Consider the following 23,856-nt stretch of genomic DNA (forward strand, 5'->3'; position numbering starts at 1 on the left):
CACTTTCCTCCATATTGTATGGGCAATTACAACCGATCTATCTCTTAGTGAGGAGTGTGTTTCTTTAATTTGTAAAGAGGATTTTATGGACAGCTTGTCTGAATTCTGCATCTGATGTAGCACGAACATCGAGGCAGTAGTGCTTGCAAAACGCTGATGGTGATGCCCAGGTGGCTACTTTACTGATGACCTGGCAAGGCCCATGTCTGAAAAACGACAGCTGATGCCTAAGCTCTTACAGCATGCGCATGTATATTAGCTGGACACAGCCTTTTCTGTAATCTGTATGATTCTACAATAGCCATCACCATCCAGCTGGCTATTGACACTTTTGACGCTTGAGTGCCTGGTGAAGCCCTGCTGAATGTGGCCAGCAAGGTGTTAGACTTCCTGAATTGTTTCATTCTGTCCAGGTAGAACCTGAGTGTTCTAAAATCCAAATAATGCAATGGCCTCTCCGCATCCGACTGCGGATGTGGAAAGAAGGTTCACAATACAATCTGTTCGCTGACGTGAAAGGATGAGACTACTTTTGGCAAAAGCTTTGGGTGCGTTCTCATAACTACCTTATCCTTGTGGAAAATTGTATATGGGTCTGAAGCCACCAGTATCTAACTGATACTTCTAGCGGACGTGAGACCTACCAGCAACACTGTCTTGAGTATAACCCATTTGATGTCTGTTGTAGCCATGGGTTCGAATGGTTTGTGTAGGAGCGCTGCCAGCACCACGTTGAGGTCCCACACCGGGTGTGGCCGCTTGACGGGGGGTATGGTCTCGCTAGTCGCTACAAATGTCTTTTTACCAGCGCATAGGCAGTTAAGTAAGATTGCCCCTTTACGTTTCGGTTTGCTCCGATAGCCGATAAATGTGCGACACATTTACTTACACTCCTTTGTTCGCCAGTAAGCAGAGTGTGGCAGAACTTGATCGAGCATGCAAGATACAGGGTCCACCTTATCGTCTCTGGCCTAGTAACAGAATCTGGACCATTTGCTTTTATACCGGATACTTGTTGACTGTTTTCTTACCTTTTCAATAATCTCCAGGTTAATCTGAGACAGTCCCAGGTGCTGCAGTGTCAACTACTCAGGAACTAAGCTGCTGAGACGTAGAGGGTCCATCGACTTAAGATCTGAGCACAGACTGGCAATACTCACCAGGTCGAGTACCCAACCAATGGCAGGCCATTATGGGACTACCAGAATCATGCAACACCCTAGCAAATCTCTAAATCGGTGGTGTTGGAGGAAAAGCGGAGCACCAGGGGTTGTTCCAAGACATGTAGAAGGTATCCCCTAGCAAGTGTTTGCCCTTTCCCATCCGAGAGGGAAAAAAACGGCACTTTGCGTTGCTCTCTTGAGGCAAATAGATCCACTTCTGAGTGACCCCACCCATTGAACAGGGTGGTCAGCACTTGTGAGAACACTTCCCAATCTTAACTGTCCACCTGGAGCCTGCTCAACCTGTCCACCTGGAGCCTGCTCAACCTGTCCGTCTACAAATTGCTCATGCCCGGAAGGTGAACTGCGGCCAGGAGAATGCCACATTCAAGGGCCCACTACCAAATCTGGATAGTTAGGGTGCAAACGAGGGGAGATCTCATTCCGCCTTGCTGGGACAAATTCAGATAGAACATTGAAGTTGTGTTGTCTGTTCTGAGGAGTGACCTGTTTGAAATCAATGGGAGAAAGACCCGAAGTGCCAAGTGAATAGCCAACCGCTCCAGGACGTTTATGTGCTGGGTTTAGTCCTGAGTTGACCATAATCCATAAATTGAATAGTTATCCAGTGTGGCTCCTCAGCCTTCTAGTGAGGAGGCCGTTGTTATGATCACAGATGGCTCCGGTTGCAAAATAGTGCCCCTTTCATCAGGTTTTCTTTTTGCCTCCACCAAAGCAGATCAGGAGTCTCCCATAGAAGTGAAACTTTTGCCTGATTGTGAGCCCAGCTCTGGATCCTAACTTGCAGTCAGGTGCATTTGCAGCTGCCTCATCTTCAATTTAGTATCAAGTACTGCCAGAATACACGCCACCATGAGTCCTTGCAAATGTTGGTACCACCACACTGATGTCACCTGCCTTCTGAGGAAGTGGCCTGTCACTTTGAGGATCACACTGGCCCTTTCCTGTGTTGCGAAAATCCTCTGTCTTTTTGTGTACCATGTTAACCCTAGGAAAATCAAGGGATGAACAAACTCTGACTTGGCTGGATGAACCGAGAAGCCCAAGTTGAAGAGTAAGTCCAAGAGAGACACCATTTTGTCTTCAGCCACTGTTGGCGATCTGCCCCTGATCAGTCAATCATCCACCTATGGGTAGTCTGTCTTGTGAACACTTGCAGGCCGGAATGGAGCCTGAACGGCAAAACCCGGTACTGGAAGTCAGGCCCATCGCGTGAAGCGCATGAATTGCCTGTGTAGCTGGCAAATTTTGACATCTAAGCATGTGTCCTTTAGGTCTAGGGAGCACATCCACTTTTCCTTGCAGAGTGCCTCCGCAATCTGCGCTGGCGTTATCTTGATTTCTTTGAGGGGTAAGGATAGATTGAGGTACAATAGGTCGATCACCATAATAGGCATGCCTCCTCCTTTTTCGTGATGGCAAAAATCCTGGAGTAGTATCCAGAACCCTCTGAGCAAGGGGCTCTTGCTGCACCACTTTACTCTGTACAAGCGAAGCAATCTCCGCCAACAGGTCTGGAGAACCGATCAGAAGAAGTGGGGTGAAACTGTATGCGGGAAGAAAACTGGGAGTTGAAAATACACAAACTACTGCTAGAATCCAGGGATACCCGAAGATGACGCCATTGCTGACCGTGGAGAGCCAGTCTTCCTCGAACTGGGAAGGAGTGGACCCAGACGCCGTCCTCATTGTTTCTTGGCGTTGGAGGCCAGGATTGAGGAGGGGGACTGGAAAAACCCCTTAGGCATGGTGCAAGGGTGCCTATGCCTTTGAGGATTAGGAGTCCTGTCAGCCGCTGCCTCAGGAGGGCCCAACGACCCACCCACCCGTGGACCGGTAGCTCTACGAGTCTCAAGACTGGCTGGTGCTAGGATCCTTCGGATCCCTCCTGCTGGGAGGTTTCAGAGAAAAGGAATCCCCCTTACGGGCTGCTTTAGTAAATATAGCAACTACATTGTCCGACTTGGTCTTGAGTCATACGACGTCCTTGAGATAGTTTGGAGGGGACGCGGTGAAGATCTCTCTCCACCTTGCTAACCGGTTCTTAAGGGAGCATGGAGTAAGCGAGTCACACGCTACGCAGCCATCCCACTGATGGTACGCATCTGAACACTGGATGCAGAGCGCATGTGGATCCGATGCAGGGAAAGAACTATCGCAGTAGGGGTAACTGCTGAAGCATGACTGGGCTGACATGTGTCACTGCCTTATTGTTGATAATATTTTTACATGTAACCTATATTCTCATGCCTTGTAACTAAGCTGCCCTATTGTAACAGCGCTGCCCTCTTGGAACAGTGCCTCGATGCCACTGGGCTGTTTGCACGCTTTATAAATTAAAATAAAATAAATGTGCTGGGGAATGCAAGGTACCAGAGGCCGGTAAAAGATTATCAAAATAGAAGCGAGAAAACCAACCGTGCTGCAAAAATAGAAAAATACAATGCACAAGCACTAGAGGAAGGACCAATCCCGTCAGTGCAGAAAAGGGGAATGAGGTAAGGCGCCGTAGGGCGGGGCTGTGGAAGCGTGGACATGCCTGTAGCCATGCCTACGCATGCCATAAATTTAAAAGGGAAATATCCTTTTTTGAAGGAAAAAATGTTCCAATCCCGTCCCTAGGGAGGGACGCCCGTACAGTATGGAAGAAAGGAGACGGGACGTCGGAGTAAGAGGGTAGAAAGTTCTAGATCTGTTCATTTTAAGACGGAGAATAATGTGGATTTTATTGTGGGATTGAACCTCAACTGGTTTGTATGCATTGGAGTTGGGAGTAGAGGTCTGCCTATTTTTCAAGAGAATGCTTGACCTCAATACCAAGCTTCTTGCCAGTTTCAACAGGCTTTCAATATATGTAAAAATAGTCCAAAATTATCTGGCACCATTGGTAACACAATGGTGCTGGATAATCAAAAATGGCAGTTAACCCAATGCCGGCTGTCCATGGCAGATGACAAAGGTAAAATGGCTGGATTATCAAGTTTCCTGACCCTTTTCCTCTGTTACCAACTGCAAAAAAACTGTGTAGCCGTCATTTTCTTAATCTGAAACCTTACCATTGCTGACAATATTTCCTTTCCTGGGCAAGCTCCTCGAAAAGCTGGCCATCTACCCACTTAATCTTCACACCGATTCTGTTGGTTGTCTCCATGACCATCAGTCTGGCTTCAGAGCTGCCAGAAGCACGGAAATTGCTCTCCTGAACATCTGTGAAGACCTGCTCTCCAAACTCGACTAACCTCCCCTCTGTCCTCATCCTACTTGAGCTCTCTTCTGCCTTTCACACAGTCAACCATGCCATCCTGCCCAACCATCTCCACGATAACCTGGGTACCACCGATCAGTCCCCGGCCTGGCTGACCACCTTCCTCTCTGATCGACCCTCCTAGGTCCAACTTGGGCCCTTCCTCTCCTCTATCTCACTCTCTACCTGTGGTGTTCCCCAGGGGTCTACCCTCTCTCCCTGCCTTTTCAACCAATAACTGGCACCCACTGCAGCTCTCTGCTCCAACTTTCCGTGCTATGCTGATGACACTCGTTTTCAGGCTTCCCTCTACCACCTCTTCTTCTCTCATCTCTGTCCGTCTGCTATCCAGGAGTGGTGTGCTGCCAATGACCTCTGCCTTAATGCCAATGAGACAGATTCTCCTCATCAGCACACCAGCACCCACATTTCCCGTCACTCTCTGGCCGGCCTCCCCTGGCCCTCTTCCTGCTCCCACCTGTGAGGCTAAGAACCTCAGGGTCATCTTCGACTCCACAATCTCCTTTTCTACTCACATCTCAGGCGTCTGTAAGAAGCTCACAGTCTCTAGAGCTTTGGTTCTCTCTAGGCTGGACTACTGCAAAAGCCTCTTTCTAAATCTGCCTTCTACTCTCCACCCTCTGCAACTCATCCAGAACATGACTATGAGACGTGTCCTTGGCCTCAAGCCCTGGGATCGTACCTCCGTAGCCCTGAAAAAGCTTTATTGGCTCCCAGTGGCTGCAAGGATTAAATTCAAGTCCCTTTGCATTGTCGACAATGCTTTCTGGGGCCTCGGTCCAAAATACCTTCAACTCTCCCTCCGTAAATACCTTCCTACTCAAGCTCTTCGCTCCTCCAACTCTATCAGGGTCAGTCGCTTCTCCAAGCAACGCGTTGGGGGTAGATCTCTTTTCTTAGCTGGGGCCTCCCTCCGGAACAGCCTCCCTGCCTCTCTGAAACTTGAGGAGAACCATCTCCGGTTCCGGAAACAGCTAAAGACCTTTCTCTTTGCTTCTGCTTTCGCTCTTCCCAACCTCCCCCGCTACCCCCCGCTGATCTGTCTGCTTCGGCACCAGGCACCTGGTTACCCTGTGTTTTTCAGGCCCAGGTCTCTGCCCACCCAGCCACACACCCGCACTGCCCCCTGGTAACCTTTGCACTTGGGTCTGTATCTGTAATTCTACAGTCCCCTTACCTGTACTTATCAAACACCCCTTGTCTGCGCTTTAACCTACACTTGCCACCTTGCTGGCTGCACTACCAGTTGTTGCTCAGCACTTTCCACTCCTCCACTCTCCCTTGCTCGTTCCTCCTTCCCTCTCCCCTGCACTTGCAAGTTCTCAATGTCACTGGGCCTATTAAGATCGTTACTTTGTCCTCCATTGTTCCCCTCCCTTGCCTCGTCACTCTCTGAAACACTTGTGTACGAGAGCAATACAAATAAAATATCACATATTAATGATGTCAGACAATAGAATGTTACAATGACATGGTTTACTGTAAAAGAGAACATATTTGTTTCCAATCAATAGAAGGGAGGTAGCAGGCATTGCAGGGTGGTGGTATAGAGGGACATAGTTCAACTAGCAAAGAATGGGTTACATCTCGTTACTGCTGGTTTATATTTTGCTTAAGTATAACGGAATGCACCTTTCTAAAACATACCAGAAAAAAGAAATTGCAAATCTAATATAGCTGGTGAAAAATACTACACACTATCGCCAGCGAAAGGGCTTTCAATATCTTTGAAGCCACACACTACTATCTAAGGCAAAGGCATATTGGTAAATTGGAATAGTACTTCCCTTTAAATATGTGATAATGCCAAGGTTCTCTCCTGACAGTCACAAATTAGCTCTACTTTTTTCTTCTACTTATTGTTATTAATGTTAAATACGAATAGGGACATAACGCCAACAAAATAAATTATGATAAACATACCCTTATCAAAGCTTGCATTGGCACCTCTGTCGAGTAAAAGGCGTACCAATTCCAAATGTGCAACACTTGCAGCATACATCAACGGTGTCCACCCAAACTTAAAACGGATCTCTACATCCACTCCTACAAAAGCAAAAGGAAGGAAGAATATTGTTATTGTGCATGTTTATGCATCACATTACTAAATCGCAAAGATAAAAAAAGCAACATTTATTTTAACCATGGAAAACTTAAGCCAAAACAGAAAAAGTTACCACTTGAATACAGTGTGCTTAATTCAAGGCTAACTTTTGTTGCCAAGCTAGGTAGGTGGGATGCTATCTGTTTATGAGAAAGAAACGTACTGCATGCATTCTATCAATCAAAGCATTTGTAGAGCGCACTGTCGCATCATGGTGCCGATTCACTTATTAAGTAATACACTTGCTCTAGCTTGCTCTTACTTCGTGGGCAGCCCAATGTGGGTTGCATACAGAAAAGCACCTATGATTAAGTGAAGCAGATTCAGAATTATAAAGCAGTGGTATGGAATTCCTATAGCACCACTCCCAAGTTCTTTCTCGTCAGGGACGGAACAAGTTACTTACCTGTAACTGTTGTTCTCCAGCATGGGTCTGGCATGGATTCACATGCTCATGAATATTCCCCGTCGTAAGGCGCGAATCCTCGGTAAAGAAAAAATCAGTATCAGTTTTGTTTCTGATCTGTCTTTCTTAGTAGTAACCAATCACTGATCTCTGGGTCATACTGCCCCCAGCCAATGACTGCCCTCTACCTAAGCCCCTCCCCTGGCAGCCATCCTCAGATTTGGTAGCACGTAAAGTGGCAGTATGACCAAGTGAAGAGCCGCAGAGGGGAAGGAGGGAAGGTTCGCATGTGAATCCATGCCAGACCCATGCTGGAAAACAACAGTTACAGGTAAGTAACTTGTTCCTTCTCCAGCATGGGGTCTGGCATGGATTCACATGCTCATGAATATAAGAATACATAGCAGTATACACATGCACAACCAGGGGAGGTGGCAACAGGCTCAACATTAAGCAATACAACAACTCAACATTAAGCATCTCTTACCTCCTCACCAGGCTCCCCTTAAGTGAACAGGTTGCGCAGCGCTGCTTGGCCGACCCTGTACTCCTCCCTGGAGTCCCGATCGATGCAGTAGAATCTTGTGAAGGTGTGCGTCGACCTTCACGTAGCAGCCCTGCAGATGTCCAGCAGAGGCACACCAGACAGGAACGCCGTGGTAGTAGCGATCGCTCTGGTCGAATGGGCTCTCGGACGGCCGGGCAGCGGTCGGTTTGCCAACCGGTGACAGCGCATGATGCAGCCGGAGAGCCATCTGGAAATGGAAGCCTTCGAGTGAGCCTTCCCTTGAATCACAGGTCCAAAGTTCACAACAGCTGTGATGTCTTCCGAAAACTCTTTGTGCGGTCCACGTAGAACTTCAGCGCTCTAGCCACATCCAGCGAGTGCAAAGTCCTCTCGGCCGGAGACGAAGGCGACGGGAAGGAAACTGGCAACACCAAGGGCTCGTTGAGGTGGAAGTCCGACGGCACCTTGGGCATAAAGGAGGGTGCGTCCTCAGCACCACCCTTGTGTCATGAAAAGTCAAGTATGAGGCTTGCAAGGTAGGGCCTGGATCTCTCCCACTCGTCGTGCGGAGGTGATGGCCGCAAGAAATGCTGTCTTCCACGACAGGAACTTCAACGGCGCCGAATGTATAGGCTCGAATGGGGCCCCCATGAGCCTGGTCAGCACCACGTTGAGCTCTCACGCCGGGGCAGGAGCCTTCAGAAGCGGGAACGATCGGAATAGTCCCTTCATAAATTCCTTCACCAGGCGATGAGACCACAAGGACGCCCGTCCTGTAGTTCTGGTGTATCGGGAAATGGCAGCCAGATGTATCTTGATGGAGGCGTGAGCCAGTCCAGCTTTGGCCAGCGACAGTAGGTACGGCAATACTTGAGGGGCCGTAATCCGCAGAGGGTTAATCTTCTGTGCACGGCACCAGACAGAGAACCTCTTCCACGTATGTCCATAGCATTTGAGAGTTGACGACGCCCTGGCTTTTGCAAGAACCTCTCTGCAGTCAGCCGAGATATCGTATCCTCCAAACTCTAGTGCTGCAGGAGCCAAGCCTGCAAGTTCAGCGACTCCAGGTCATGATGGAGAATGGCGCCTCCTTCTCTGGAGAGAAGATCCGCGTCCGTCGCCAGCTTGATAGGTGGGGACGCTGACAAGTCCAGAAGGTCCGGGAACCAGATCGGTCTCGGCCACGCCAGTGCGACGAGGATCATCCTGCACCTGGACCTCTTGAGCTGGTTGATGAGACGGAGCAGCAACGGCAACGGAAGGAACGCATAAAGTAACAGGCCGTCCCAAGGGAACGAGAAAGCATCGCCCATGCTCCTCGGTTTTGCGAACCTGCTAGCGAACCTCTGGCACTTGGAGTTCGTCGCCGTCGCGAACAGGTCGATCTGGGGTTTGCCCCACCGTTGAAAGAGCCGATCCACCTGGTCCTGGCGTAGTTCCCACTCGTGGCACGAGCACAGCTCCCTGCTGAGTGAGTCGGCAATGGTGTTTTTTATTCCTGCCAGGTGGAAGGGAACCAGAAACATCCCCTGGGCGACGGCCCAGTGCCACAGATCCTGGGCCTCCTTGGATAGGGCTGGGGATCTGGTGCCTCCCTGCTTCCGGATGTAGAACATCGTGGTGGTGTTGTCGGTGAAGATCCTCACCACTTTGTCCTTGAGGGACGGAAGGAACGATTTGAGCGCCCAGAACACGGCTCGTAGCTCCAGGATGTTGATGTGAAGAGACCTCTCCTCCGGGAGCCTGAGGCCTCTTGCGTGGAGATCTCCGGTGTGGGCCCCCCATCCCTCCAGGGAGGCGTCCGTTGTTACCGTCTCCTGATACGCCGGGGCCTGAAAGTCCATGCCTTCCACGAGGTGTGCATGGGCACCCCACCATAGAATCGCCCAACGGAACTCCTCGTCGAGCGGGATCCGGTCTTCAAAGCTGCCCGCCGCTTGAATCCAGCGGGCGTCGAGGAACTCTTGTAGCGGACGCATCCGAAGCCTGCAAAGGGGCACAAGGTAGATGCAGGAGGACCTCATCCCGAGGAGGGACTTGATGGACCTCACTCTGGCCACATCTGTGGCTAACAGGCGCTGCACCTTGCCCAAAATGGCCTTCGTCCTTTCTTCCGACGGAGATGCTAGTCGCTTCACTGTATCGAGCTTCGCTCCCAGAAACAGTGCCACCTGCGACAGTACCAGATGGGATTTGGGGTAGTTGATGGCGAATCCCAGCTCCTTGAGCAGGCGGACGGTCCTCGCTGTGTGTTCGATGGCGAGTTCTCTTGACCTTGGCACGGATTAGCCAGTCGTCCAGGTAGGGGTAGACGTGGATCCCTTGCAGGCGCAGCCGCGCCGCCACAGGTGCGAGGCACTTGGTGAACACCCTGGTTGCCGACTTTAATCTGAACGGAGGGCTCTAAATTGGTAGTGACGCCCCTGGACTACGAATCTGAGGAACTTTGTGTCCTTTTAGAATGGGGATGTGGAAGTAAGCATCCTCCAGGTCCAGTGACGATAGGAAGTCGCCCTCCTCCAGCTGTCCCAGCACGTGCTGGAGGGTGACCATCCTGAATTTCTGTGCCTTGATGTACCTGTTCAACCGACGCAGGTCCAGGTAGGGCGCCAACCGTCTGTCTTCTTTCTGACGAGGAAGTATCTTGAGTATACCCCGGAGCACCTGAGCCTCTTGGGTACAAGCTCGATGGCACCCTTCTTGAGCATCGCCCTTACCTCCAACAGCAGTTGAGGGACGTGATTCTCCTCCCTGGTCACGGGAGGAATGCGAGAACACTTCTTTTGAAATTCCAGTGAGTGTCCACGGGTCAGGGTGTCCAGCACCCAACGGTCGGTAGAGATGGACTCCCACACGCTGACGACCTCCCACCGGGGTGCTTCGGTGGGGGCCCGACGCTACGGCCAGTTCAGTCCTGCTTGGAAGAGGCCTTGTCGCCTTGGCTTCCTTGCCGACGGCCGCGAGACCCTTCTTGCTTGCCGCGGCCTCTGTAGGCCTCCTGGGACGAGGAGCGGGCCGCCTGGCGGTAAGTAGAAGAGCCGCCGCTGGATCCCTTGGAGGCTCCCTGTCTGCCTCCAGAGATCCGAAAGGGCCGCCGTTGCTGAAGGACTCCTAGGGCACGGGCTGTTTCCGTGTCTGTCTTGATGGCCTGGAGGGACTCATCCACCGTCTTTCCAAACAGGTTGTTGCAGTCGAACGGCATGTCCAACACTCTGGTCTGGACATCCTGGCTAAAGTCCGTCGCCTTGAGCCATCCTCATTGTCGGAGGCAAACCCTGTTGCCCAGTTGGCGAAATCCGGTATCGGCAATGTCCGTTGCCACCGTTATGGCGTGATGCGACGCCACCTCACCATCCTGCAGAATCTGTAGGGCCTCCGCCCTCTTGTCGTCCGGTACGAAGTCTAGCAGAGGAACTATCTTGAACCAAAGCTCTCTGTCGTAATGGGCCACAATCGCTAAGGCATTGGCCGCCTTAATCGTTGTCGCCGCCGACGAGATGACTCGTCGTCCCATGGAGTCCAACTTCTTGCCCACGCTGTCCGGCGGTGAAGTGGAAGTTGAAGCCGCCGCACCCGCTGCTTTCTTCTTGGCCGCTGCCGAGACGACAGAGTCCGGCGTGAGCTGGGCCCTGAGGCACAAGGGGGCGGAATCGGGGACCCGGTACTTCTTCTCATACCTGTCCCTCTTGGCGGGTGTCGTGGAAGGGTTCTTGGGGATAGCCAGCTCCTCGTCCAGGTGTCGTCGAGCAACGGCACCGCGAGGAGCGTCTTCCTCTTGGCCTCTCGTCGTTGGTAAAGAAAACCTTCCTTTTTCTGTTCCTCAGGGCAGAGCTGGAAGAGCTCGGATGCCCTGGCTATCATGGCGTGAAAAGAGCCAATTTCGTCGGGCGGAGAGGCCTGAGGGGGGGTGATCACGGGATGTCCGTTGTGTCATCGCCGCCGCCGTCGTCCGTCCCCGTCGCTGTATCCATCGCTGTATCCTCCCGAGGTCTGGCGAGGGGGATGAGGGGTCCACAGGCCTCGCAGGCACGAAGGGCGGAGCAGGGTGGACTCTCCTCCGCTTGTTCGGAGGGCTTCCCGACAGGCCTGGTTCTTGATCCTCCGTCGGGGTCCGTGGTATCCTCGACCTTATCTCAGTACATAAGGATTGGATCGCCAACAAAATGGCCGCCGAGCTATCCTGGGGCTCGGATAATGGCTGCGACCGACTGGATGGCTGCTCCACTGGGCCCTCGTCGTCGCCATCGTCGCTATCTTGGATCACATCAGCGGGAACCTTCTCGAACCTCTCATTGAGGCCTATGAACCTCTTGTTGAGGCCTTTCACGGTTTCCACCTGATCCTCCGTGGAGGCTGAATCCGAGTCCATAATGGCCACCGCCCCCCCTCCCCCCCTGTTTTTCCGCCGGGGTCTGCACGGGAGTCTTACGATGGTAACGATGGTCTGGATAGAGGATTCCCTCTGCGGCGGCAGGGAAACTCTGGGCCCCGAGGCCGCCTCCACTGGCGTAGCCTTTGCCGGTTTCCCCAGGGCTGCTGCGACAACCTCGATAGAGGCCTTTGCGGGGGGATCAAGGCCCTCACCACCTTAGATGCATCCTGGGCCTTCACTTTGGGGGGAGGGTCATCGCCTCGCTCCCCCTCGGCTCCCTTCGAGATCGACCGGAGCCTCTCCAGAAGCTTACCCGGGTTCTCGGACTTCCTCTTCCCCGAACCAGAGCGCTGGCTCATGGTTGATCGTGCCGGGGAAGTCGCGCCCTGCCTGGCAGCCGAGGAGCCCGACCTTTCGGCGCTCCCGGTGCCCGCGGACTCGCGGTGCTTGGCCTTCCGTTGGGCCCCTGTCGCTGGGGCACCCTCACAGGACTTAGAAGACCGCTCAGACTTTTTCTTCGCCTTCTCACCTGCTGTGCCCTTCTCCAGCCAGGCGGCGAGGTGGGAACGACGATCTTGCTTGGTCCGTTCCGACAGGTTCTTGCGGAACGCACAGTCCTTCTCCACGTGCGTCTTGTCCTCATGAAGGCAGTAGAGACATCTCGAATGCTCGTCCTCCTTGAAAACATTTTGCAATCTGCATCCTGGGCAGCTCCTGAACAGCTTGGATCCGGGCGTCGAGCTTCCTTTGTCCTGGGCCATGTCCGTTGAGGTAGGCCACAGATCTTCTGGAATCCTCCAAGAAGCATAACTAATTCCGAAACGGGTCCCCGTTATCGGAAGTAGAACGTTGGAGCCTGAGGCTCGATTAACCGAAAATATTAGAAAAATCTCCTGAAAAGCGCGAAAACGCAGTAAAAGCTCGAGAGCTAAAACACGAGGACTCCCAACACTTGAACGTGCGGTAGAAATCTGAGGATGGCTGCCAGGGGAGGGGCTTAGGAAGAGGGCAGTTATTGGCTGGGGGCAGTATGACCCAGAGATCAGCGAATGGTTACTACGAAGAAAGACAGATCAGAAACGAAAATGATACTGATTTTTTCTTTACCAAGGATTCCTGGCTTGACGACGGGGAATATTCATGAGCATGTGAATCCATGCCAGACCCCATGCTGGAGAAAAGTAGATTTCATAAGCATTTCGTACCTACTAGTAACAAGTACTTAGTAGCAAGAAGACATTAGGTAAAGTCTGTAAAGGTTTTTGAACTTTCAAAATACTTGCTTTGAACTACTGCGTACTGTGAAGGCATCATGAAGCAGGACACAGACAACAGATTTAAAGTTCACAATTAAATGGTTTATTAAATCAATTGTCAATATGGTAGAAGCCCTAATCTGCCCTATGCTAAGGTGGGATTTCCCTACCTGAACTAAACTAAGGGAAGTCTGAGTCAGAGTTCAACTTAAATGTCTATCTAGGTGCAAAACCTATCCTTCCCCTCACAACTAAAGCTAAACCATGTGTAGGGATGTCAATAATAAAAGAAAAGATGATCAACACAAAGTTCTGAGCTTCTTCCAGCTCTTCGCTTCCTCTTCAGCTCGCCTTCCCCAAGTTCAAGAAAGTTCCACAAAAGTCTCAAGATTACCTTTTCAAGTTCAAAGCAATACAGTTCCACACAATCCTTGGGGCTCCCTTCCCCAAATTCAAGGCACTACAGTTGAAAAGAAAAGGGTCTTGCGGTGGCTTCAACCTCAAGACAGCATCTGCAATTCATCAAGTCTCAGGGTTCCCTTCCCCAAGACTTCAACATTCCAACTTGCACTTGTTTCCAGTTTTCAAAATTCAACACAACTCTAAGTCAACTTGACTCTCCTTCTGGATTGCATCAACAGTTCACAATAGCTTAACAGAGTTCCAGCTTGTTGCCAGCACTTGGAGCTACACCTTGTTTTGTTGAAACGAAAATTATACTCTTATGTTAATAGTGAGCTGCTAACCTGGATTCTATTGTCCTGAAGCTGGAAAGGGCTTGATAACTGGAAAAATTGTTGGTTAGAATCCTTTGTTGCGCTTTCACTATAATTCATAAGTTCACGTATGATTTATTAAGTCATTTATAATGCACCTGTACACAAGTGGTTCTAGGCGTGATAAGGAAGGACAAAACAAACGATCATACTAGGCCTTGTGTCATTAAGATTGTGCAAATGTGAAAACGCAAATTGCAGGGGGGGAGGGAGAGGGAAGTGAGAAGAGCAATCAGGGCAGCATTGCTCTGAGTATGTGTAGCTAGGGCAGCTTAGCTCTGGGTAAGTGCATGGAGGCAGAGGACTATAGGGTTACAGTTACAGCCCCTAAGTGCGTGGTAGGACCGGTGGCAGTGCAGGGGCGACTGGTCATGGAGAAGCCTGGTTCCCAGTGAGACATTGAGGGTAGCCAGACAACCAGTCAGCGCAGAAGAGAGGTAGGTCGCAGGGGAGAGAGAGAAAGCAAAGGCGAAAAGGAATGAACTGAGCTGCAGGGAAGCCATTCCAGAGGAAGGTACATGCAGAGGCGAGAGATCTACCCTCACTCTTTGCCTGGAGGAGTGTTTGATCCTCAGAGTTTGAGGTGGCTGAGCTAAAGGCTCGAGAGGAAAGTGTTTTGGAAGAGAGTGTTAGATGTAGTGCGGGCCCCAGCCCCAGAAAGCCTTGTGGATGATGCAGAGGGTCTTGAACTTGATCCTTACAGCAACTGAGAGCCAGTTGAGATATTTCAGGGCTGGAGAGATAAAGTCCATGAGCTTGAGGCCAGAGGCATAGACAGGGTACGGCCTGAGCGGGCAAGGCCTCCCAAAATGTGTGAATGCCCACTCAGCAGCGCTGTGTGGGCATTCACAGATGTTAATGACACTGCTGTGGGCCCAAATACATTAGCTTCAGGCCTCACTTGTTAGGCAATCCTGGCTATACCACTGGTTGAGGCCAAGCACAAGTCTTGCAGTGCTGTTCTAAATTAGATGCAGAGGCCGGAAAGTAGAGGAAAGCAAATTGAGAAAAAGGCTGTTGCAGTAGTCCAGCCTAGAGAGAACCAGGGCTCTGGAGACAGTGAGCTTCTGGGGGAAGTGAGAAAAGGAAGAATACGTCTAAGGAGGTGCAGCTGATAATGGGCCTTCTTGGCAAGGACTGTGATGTGAGGAGAGAAGGAGAGTGTGAAGTCAAAGATGACACTAAGGTTTTTTGCCTCAAAGGAAGGTGATGGAAGAGGGCGGCCAGAGTGAGAGGGAAAGCGGGAGCAGGGGTCCCAATGAGAAGGATCTCAGTCTTACTGGCATTAAGACAGAAATCCTTGGAGGCACACCAATCCTGAATCGCAGATAGAGAGACAAGAATGAGCGAGAGAGGAGGCTGAGTGGAGCTTGAAGGAGAGCTGGGTGACATCCGCATAACACTGAAAGGTAGAGATCAGGTGGGCCTAAGGGGCCAAGTAGACATTTAAGAGCCAGGTTGAGAGGTTAGAGCCCTCGGGAACACCACAAGTGGAGCGAAAGGTGGTGGAGAGAAAGGACCCAAGTTGGACCTGGGAAGGTCGGCCCAGGAGGAAGGTTGTCAACCACTCCAGGGCCTGACCCGTTATTGCCCAGGTTCTCACAGTCTCGATTGATCAAGATGGCGTGGCTGACCATGTCAAAAGCAGAGGAAAGGTCGGGGAGGATGGGGACAGAAGGAAGGGTTGAATCGAGATTAGTGAGCCGATCTTCAGGGTGTTCAGGAGAGCGCTTTCCGTGTCTCTGGCTGCTTTGAAGCCAGACTGATGGTCATGGAGACAACCAACAGATTCACTGTGGAGAGTAAGCTGGAGGATGGCCAGCTTTTCCAGGAGTTTGCCAATGAGTGATAGAGATCAGGCCATAGTTTCCCGGACAGGTAGGATTGGCAGAAGGATTTTTAAGAAGGTGGTGCGCAAGGCAGTGCTTGAGGAAAGAGGGGGAAAGTTTCAATGGCAAAACAGTGATTGCAGAAATCGGCCAAGACTGGAGCAAGGGTATCAACGTGGACCTTGATGGTTCTGTAGGAGCATGGGAGCACCTGTTTGGACGGCATTTTCATAGATCGGCCTTGTCTAGAAACATTGTCAGATGTAGTCTGAGAGAAAGAGAAGAAAGGAGGAGGAGTGGGAGGAGAGGAAGCCAGAGGGGGGTCAAGAGAGGAAGAGGAGAGATAGGACTGGTTGTCCTGAGTTTTAGTGAAGTGAGAAGCATGAGCCATACAGAGGGTCTGGGAGGGAACAGGAGCGGGGGATACTGCAGAAGGATTGCACAGCTCCTTGAAGAGTTTGGCCGTGTTGTTAGAGGCTGCAGAGATGCAGGCTTGGATGTGAGCCCTCTTCTTGGACAGGAAAAGAGTCTGTATTGCCTTTGGAGCAGGCGGCAGGCCAGTTTGTAAGAGAATGCGTCTGGTGCCCTCCACTTCTTCTCAGTCACCCTCCACTCGCATTTCAGGGCAGCAAGGTCCGAGTCATACCAAGAGTTGCAGTTGGTAGACTTCAGACGGATTCTCATGACAGGGGTAAGGACGTCCAGAGTGTTGGAGATAGAAAGAGGCAGGTTTGAAAGGGCTGTATCAGAGTAGGAGTCAGCTGAAGGCGTAGGAGGAGCAGAGAAAGTAGTGGCAAAGGCATCCACTGACACATGTTTCATTGGCCGAATGACAGAAGGTAGGTGGAAGTGCTGGGGTGGCCTTAGCCTGGCACACAGAGCTTCAGGTGAGAGGAGAGCAGAAAGTGTTCAGTCTAAGAGTGGTGAGAGTGATCGAGAGGGGGATGTCTGATGAGATGAGAACATCATGGAGCACTTGGAGAGCCAGAGCGGAGATAGGGAGCTGGCGGCAAGTCGGCAGCCAAGAGCAGACAGGGCTACGAAAGGACCAGAAAAAGGAAGCAAAGGCTTTGCAGGGTCAGGCCTCTCACCTGCTCAGATATTGCTGTTCCGCCATCAGAGAGGAAGCCGGCAAGTGCACACTGAGCCGTTTAAGAGGTAGGAGAGACAGCTGGATCTCCCCAGCAAATGTGCAGCCGTCACGGCATTAAAACAGTGGTCGTGGAACATTGCATAGACTGGTGAGACTGCCAGACACCAGTGGGAAAAGGGTGGTCTCGAAGGGGCAGAGCACAATCATAAGAGTCCTATACATGAACATAAGTGAATACGAACTATATTGAATACCGAACGGAATGGAAAATCGGTTCGAATGAAACCACTTTATATATTGAATATTGAACTGAATGGAAAGTGCTATTTCAATAAGGTCATGTCATATTGAATACTGATCAAACATTTGAAGTTAAAAAGACATATTGAAGGTCAGACTGTATGTAAACGGCACTGTGAGCAGAACTAAAGCATATAGGCACTTGAATAATCACTTGAGTATACTAACAACCAATGTGAGAAAGAATCATAAGTCTATGGCAAAGCAAAAGACTGATACAGACCCTTGTGAATAAACCCCAGAACTGTGAAGTGAATGATAAAGCAAGCTAGAAGGCGTGTCAAGTGGACCTATTGTTTTCTTATAGTGAACATTAAGCAAGTGAAAGTAGTATTAATGTCATGGTGAAACCTTGGGGAAGGGAATCCTGAGAATCGAAAGAATTGAGAAAGGCTGTCTTGGGGGAAGGGAACCTCAAGACCTGGCGGAACATAGCAGAGATACGCATCTATTGGAACTGTATTGAACATGGAATAGGGAACCCAAGAAAAACATCAGCTGAACAGCTGAGAATTTACTTTTTTAAATGTTTATTTCTTTTCATTAGGTTTTTGCAAGAACATACATCATTTCAGAGAACGAAGAATTGAGGGGGTGCCCGCTCAGCTTCGAAAACAAACATGTGCTAGTACGTCCCCAACTTTTGCCGCTCCCCCACCCCCCACTCCCCTGATACAGGTAGTGATGCATTGCGGTTACCAATCATTGAGGCATACTCTGTAAAAAGTCTCGGGTCAGGAGGGTCATCACCGCACCAGATATGTCCCGATTGTCATTGTAGCACTCCTCTCTCAAGCTTTGCACGTATCAGCCCGGGTGGACCTTTCCCCTTCGTGCTCGTCCCTCACCCCCCTACTGGAACACAGTGTGGAATTGTAGCCATTCAGTTTCAATCTGGGCACTGCTCCCATGTAGCACAGCGGAAATCTTTTCCATTAGGTATATGTCTTTGGCCGTGGCTGACCATTCATGTACCGTCGGGAGGTGTTACCTTTTCCAGTGTCTGGCCCTGCGGACCCGCGCTGCCAGCAGAAGAAAGTGGGGTAAAGTTTGGGAACATCTTGGACAGACGGACAGGGTCATATTGCCATCGGTGAAGAGGTTTTATTGCATGCAACTTGTACTGGCATAAGATGGAGGTCTAAAAGGCCCGCCTGCACATTTGTTGCCAAAGACTATTCCCCAGTTCAAAGCCCAGGTCCCTTTCCCAGTGCGAACAGAGAGCCCCAGTGGCCCCCATCTCTGCTTCCAGCAGAGCCCTGTAGAGATGCAAGATGAGTCCCCTCATGTCTGCATTGCCATCTAGTACCTTTTCCACTGGCATAAGTTCCCTCTGAATGTGTTCCTTCCACTTGTCCGACATAAATATTCCCTTGTGTCTCAAGTATAGGAGGACCGACAAGTTCCCTATTCCCAGGGCTTCCTCGAGTTTTTGGATGCTTATAAATTCCGATTTTGAAGCAGTTGGTCCACCCTTGCCAGTCCCGCCTCGAACCACGACTGATAACATTCAACCTCTGGTATCTCGTACCTAACCGGTGATGCCCAGATGTGGCTCATCGGGGAAGGCCATGTGGTGATCCCAGAGCCCCTCTTTCCCATAGCCAGGACTTCTCAGTGTATCCCGAGGATCGGGTGTTCCCTAACACGTTTCGGGAGACGGTTCTTAGGAACCCAGAGCCACTCCCCAACTGTTGCTTGGAGCAGGTGCTGGTTCTCTAAAAAGACCCACTGTGTCTGGGTCTTCCCCCCTCAGGTGTGGGCCCAACTTTCTAAGTTGTGCTGCCCTATAGTATGTTGTCAGGTCTGGCAGTCCCACTCCCCCCCCCCCTGTCCTTGGACAAGGTAAGTGTGTCGTAGCTCACCCAGGGCTTCCGACCCTGCCAAAGTAATCGTATGATGCGCCGCCTGGTTTCTTTCAGGTGTTCTATTGGTGCGATAATTGGGATAATCTGGAACAGTTATAGAACCCTCGGGAGGAGGTCCATTTTTATACCATTCAACCGGCCCATCTCCGACAGCTGTCCCTTTCCCCATGTCACCATGTCTGATTATAGCGTTTCAAAGAGAGGTGGGTAGTTGGCCTAGGCGGACTAAGTTAATCCCCAACTATTTCAGCCCGTCTAACTGGATCTGCAATCCCAGGGGCAGCAGTTCCACTACATTCCTGGCCGCGTCAGGGGAGAATGGGAAAACCACTGATTTGCTTGTATTTACTTTGAACCCCGAGAACCTTCCATATTCTCCTCCATCACCTCGAGGGCCGCCAGGATGGTCTGAGTGGGATGTTTCAGATGGAGCATTACGCCGTCTGCATAAAGACCAAGCTTAAATTCCCTGTTTCCCACCCTAATGCCCTCAACCCGTGGCTCCCCCCTCCGGTATCCAGCCAGGATTTCCATAGTCAGAGCGAAAAGCAGGGGCGACAGAGGGCACCCCTGCCTAGTGCCCCTCTGTAGAGGAAAAGGGCAGGACAGGCGCCCGTTGACTGTAACTCTAGCTGAAGGGGTCTCGTATAGGGCCTAGATACTCCGCTGTAGCTCCAAAACCAAACTTCCCAAGCACCCCATTAAGGAAGTCCCAATCTACTTGATCGAAGGCCTTCTCCGCATCGATGGCCACTAGAACTGGGTTCCCCCCTCCCCCACTGCTGTTCTCATGATATGAAGGGTATCTGCTCCTTGTCTCCCTGGGATGAACCCCACCTGGTCGGAGTGAATGAGTTTTGGCATTGGGCTCTCCATTCTTGTGGCCAATATCCTCGTAAATAGTTTCACGTCTACATTGAGCAGGGAGATTGGCTTGTATGACTTGGCCTGTATGACTTACAATCTGCGGGGTCTTTGCCCTCCTTAGGGATAACTGTGATTTGCGCCCTCCCTGTGGATATAATGCCTGTGAATAGGGCAGCCATGTGCTGCACGAGGGGTCCTGTGAATATCTTGTAGACCCCGCCGTGTATCTGTCCTCACCGGGGGCCTTCCCTAGCTTTAGACCCAATATCGCACTAAGCACTTCCCCAGGAGTAATTGGCCTGTCTAGGATTGACCTTGCACCTTCCCGGAGTTTTGGGAGTGGGACATTCGGCAGGTACTTTCCAAGCTGAGCCCCATCCAGGGTTCCCTCCTTGCCATAGAGTTTTTCGTAGAATGCCACAAAGCCCCCCTACAACCTCACCTGGATCGGAGAGCCTCTGCCCGCCCTCCCCTTGAATCCCGGCCACCCATCTGTCAGCTCTCTGGCCTCTGAGTTTGGCAGCCAGCATGGGGTCCGCATTGTCTCCCTTTTCATAGTACTTTTGTTTCAGGCACTAAAGACTGGCAATGACCCTCCCCATTTCTAGGTCTTTCAGTTCCTGATGCTTACCTCTAGCCACTCTGAGACCCTCCCTCTGCCCGGTCTGTTTGCCACCCGCTCTTTCTAGAAGACAGATTTTTCTCCTAAGATTTTCAGCCAGGAGGGACCTGATCCTCTTCTTTTCGGCTCTTTCCTTGATGAATAGGCCTCTCCAGGTTGCCTTTGCGGCGCCCCAAACCATTCCCCTTTCAACCTCCCCCGTATCATTAACTTAGAAGAATTCATCGATATCCCCCTTCATTTCCTCCACAAAGACAGTGTCTTTGAGGAGAAGGTCATTACATCGCCAGAGCGACTCTTTGGGTTTCAGCCCCGAGAGGGTCATCTTGAGTTCCACCAGGTCATGGTCGGACCAGCTGATTGGAACGTGTACGCAGTAATTAACCCTACTGAGGTGGTTCCACGCTAGAAAGAAGTATTCAATCCTCGTTCTGGAGCCATGGACTCGGGAATAGAAGGTGTAACCCTCCTCTGTCGAGTTGGTGTCCCTCCAGACATCTACAAAACCCTGGTTCGACATGTGGTCTACGAAACCATTGCTTACACTTCCCCCCTCTACTGCCCCCCGTGGTATGCCCACCACTATGATCCATCGCTTTTTCTGCCCACATGTTAAAGTCTCCCCCTATGATGAGGAGACCCTGCGCTCTATCCATAATCTCTTTTATGGCTCCCCTCAGGAATTGCATTTGGCTTGTGTTGGGCATATACACAAAGGCCAGGGTTATTTTTGTGGATCCTGGAAACCACCAGAACCCTCCAGTCTGTTCAGCCCCAGGCGACTGGATCCAGGAGCCTGAGTCTCCGGCTCAATACAATCCCTACTCCCCCTTTTAGCTGGCCCTAGAGGGCCAAAATGTCTGCCCAATATAGGCCCCAGGGATTCGTCTTTCTTCTCACTGGACTGTGGGGGTCTCCTGCACAAGGAGTGCATCAAGGGTCCCATTCTTCAGCACCCTCCCTAGTAGAGAACGTTTAGTTGGGGAGTTGAGGCCCATCAGATTCAGGGAGCCCCATCTTGAGGACCTCCACCCGGCCTTCCATGTTAAGGGGCACCATTCTGAACCCACATGTCCCTCCAAGACCCTTTGGAGACCCACAACATTATGCCTCCCTCTCGTACTTCCATTTCACCTATCCAAGCATCAGGTCTGTATCAGTTCCATTACCCTCTCCCCTTCCCCTGCCCGTAACCGTTACATGTTGGAGGATGCCCACCTAAGGTGTGCTGTTAGGGTTGAGATCGTCCCTTCTCTGTTGGCCCTCATAACAACTCAACTCCCCCCGACGGGGGCAATGTGCTTTTTGGCTTCCCATTCTTCATAGGTCCGTGGACCGCTGTGCATCAGTTTTCTTCTTCTTTTTCCTCTGCAGGAGGGGTGTTCAACTTCTTAAACCTACTGCGGCCTTGCATCATCTTTTTTGTGACTCGTGGGCCGAGGGCCTTCCTCTGCCAGTCCCGGGTTGTTTCCTCCGTCTCGATGGAGGCTCCGTTCATACCCTTGCTTTTGATAACTTGCAGTTCTTGGAGGGCCTCTTTTCCCCCGGTCAATCTGTAGTCCACCTTGCCCAACTCGAAAGTTAATGCGAAAGGATGGGACCATCGGTATCCGATATCCTTGTCTGAGAGCCATTGTGTGAGGGGGCGGCACTCTGCGGCGGGCAAACGTCAAGGCAGAGAGATCCTGGAATATTTTAATTGTATCTCTTTCATAGATAAAGATTCCCAGGCGCTTTGCTTTGTCGAAGACCTCAATTTTCTCTCCATACCTGAGGAAGCGCACCACTATGGACCTCGGGCCCCTGCCACCTCCCCTTCCTCCTCTGTGTGCTCTCTCCAGCTGCACTTCTTTGTCCCCCTCAAGTGCGAAGAGTTGGTTTATCAGACCCTGCACTTTCCGTCCGACTTAAGCCACCGATTCACCCTTCTGTTCACTCACTCCGAGGATTCTCAGGTTGTTACGCCTCTCCCTGTTTTCCAAGTCATCAACCTTCAAGAGAATCTCTTCTTCTCTGTGTTCCAGATCTGCCATGCATGCTTCATATCGAGAACGTCCATTTGCAGATGGTTATGTTCAAGTCCTTCCATTTTGTTCTCAATTTTGTCGACCCTGACTTTGAGATCACAAATTGAGGCTTGTATGTCCGTTCTAATAGCTCTGATCTCCTTAAATAAGTCTTTGAGATCGTCTCTGGTCAGGGTTGGGGTGGGGGTGTCATCCCCGATGCCATTTCATGGGGGGAGAGGGGAGGTGTCTCTTGAAATGCTTCCGGGGGCCTCCTGAATTGTTGCAAGGATAAAATCCCAGCCTGGGTCCTCTTCTTCTTGGTGGCCTGGCCTTATGCCTCCTCCAGTTTGATGCCCAGGTGTGGTTCACAGGCATCATTCTATGTCTCTCGCGGTAAGGCTCCACTCGGGGCTGGAGGTCCTCTCTGGTTGTGCTCTATACTTTGGTCGGGTTTGAGTGGTCCAACCCGGCTTCTGGTGTCTGTCTCCCTCCGTGTTTATGATTCACTTTGAGTGCAGTGGATTGCTGTCCACCAGCCGTCTAACGTGCTTGAGGGCCTCTCACTGTGGGGGGCCTTCCTCCTGCGTCAAGCTGAAGAGTGTCTTGGGTCGGGGGCCGTCTCTGGTGCCCGTTCCCCCTCTCGTGTGTTCCGAAGATCAGCAGGGGTCTCTGCAGTCCACCTTCCGATTTGGGGCTATGAGGCTTCTCTGGGCGAAGGTCTACTATTCACACTAGGTATACTCAGTGTCTGCAAGTCCACGGCACCCCCTGGTTTTTTTGGTTCCAGTCATGTTGCGGGGGATATGTGTACCTGCCTTTAGGAGCCCCCTCTTTGCCCATGCACACTTACTAGTTGTATAATATCTGTCTGGGGTTCTCGTCCTTGAACTAGGTTGGGGGGTCCTGTCCCTCGCCCTGTGGCGGGGCATGCTGTGGCCCGTTTATGCTGTTAAGGTACCTCCCCTTACTGGCACTGTGCACTACATCCGCCGTCTCTGGGTTTCTGCCTAGGCGTGTGGTCCGTCTAATAGAGGTCCTGTGTGCGCGGTCACCCGTGGGCGTGTTGTAAGGAGTATTATTGACCCAGCCTTGCACTGTGGTGCTGGGTCCCTGAGCCCTTTCCTTGGTTTCTGCGATGATCATTATGGGGGGACCCCCGGATTCCCGAGGACCTGTGGGCTGTGACACGTTCATGTGGCACTCCTCGTGGTGAGGTTCCGCATGGGCCTTCCCCTGTGGTGCCTCTGGGGTAGGTGTGCCTTTCTTGCTGGCTCTGGGCGCGTTTCGTGGCCGGAGTGTGGCCGTTGTGGAACCCCTGCGTGGATCAGGTCTGCTTTTATCCGCTTTCAGGGCACCTTACTGTATTTGCGCCGTGAACCCCACCGGCAGGCTCCGGG

At 51.4% G+C, this 23,856-nt stretch overlaps 1 protein-coding gene across 3 annotated transcripts in view; it reads right to left on the reverse strand.

The window, feature by feature from the left end:
• ASZ1 (ankyrin repeat, SAM and basic leucine zipper domain containing 1) overlaps positions 1–23,856 on the reverse strand; it is an 850,966-nt gene that overhangs the window by 740,914 nt on the left and 86,196 nt on the right. For all 3 annotated transcript variants that reach the window (XM_069627941.1, XM_069627942.1, XM_069627943.1), the window contains one exon: positions 6,373–6,495. In XM_069627941.1, the coding sequence (XP_069484042.1) occupies positions 6,373–6,495 (123 nt within the window). The remainder of the gene's footprint in view (positions 1–6,372; positions 6,496–23,856) is intronic.

This window comes from Ambystoma mexicanum, chromosome 12, assembly GCF_040938575.1.
Source record: "Ambystoma mexicanum isolate Mex_15411 chromosome 12, UKY_AmexF1_1, whole genome shotgun sequence".
In the NCBI taxonomy this organism is placed as follows: Eukaryota; Metazoa; Chordata; class Amphibia; order Caudata; family Ambystomatidae; genus Ambystoma; species Ambystoma mexicanum.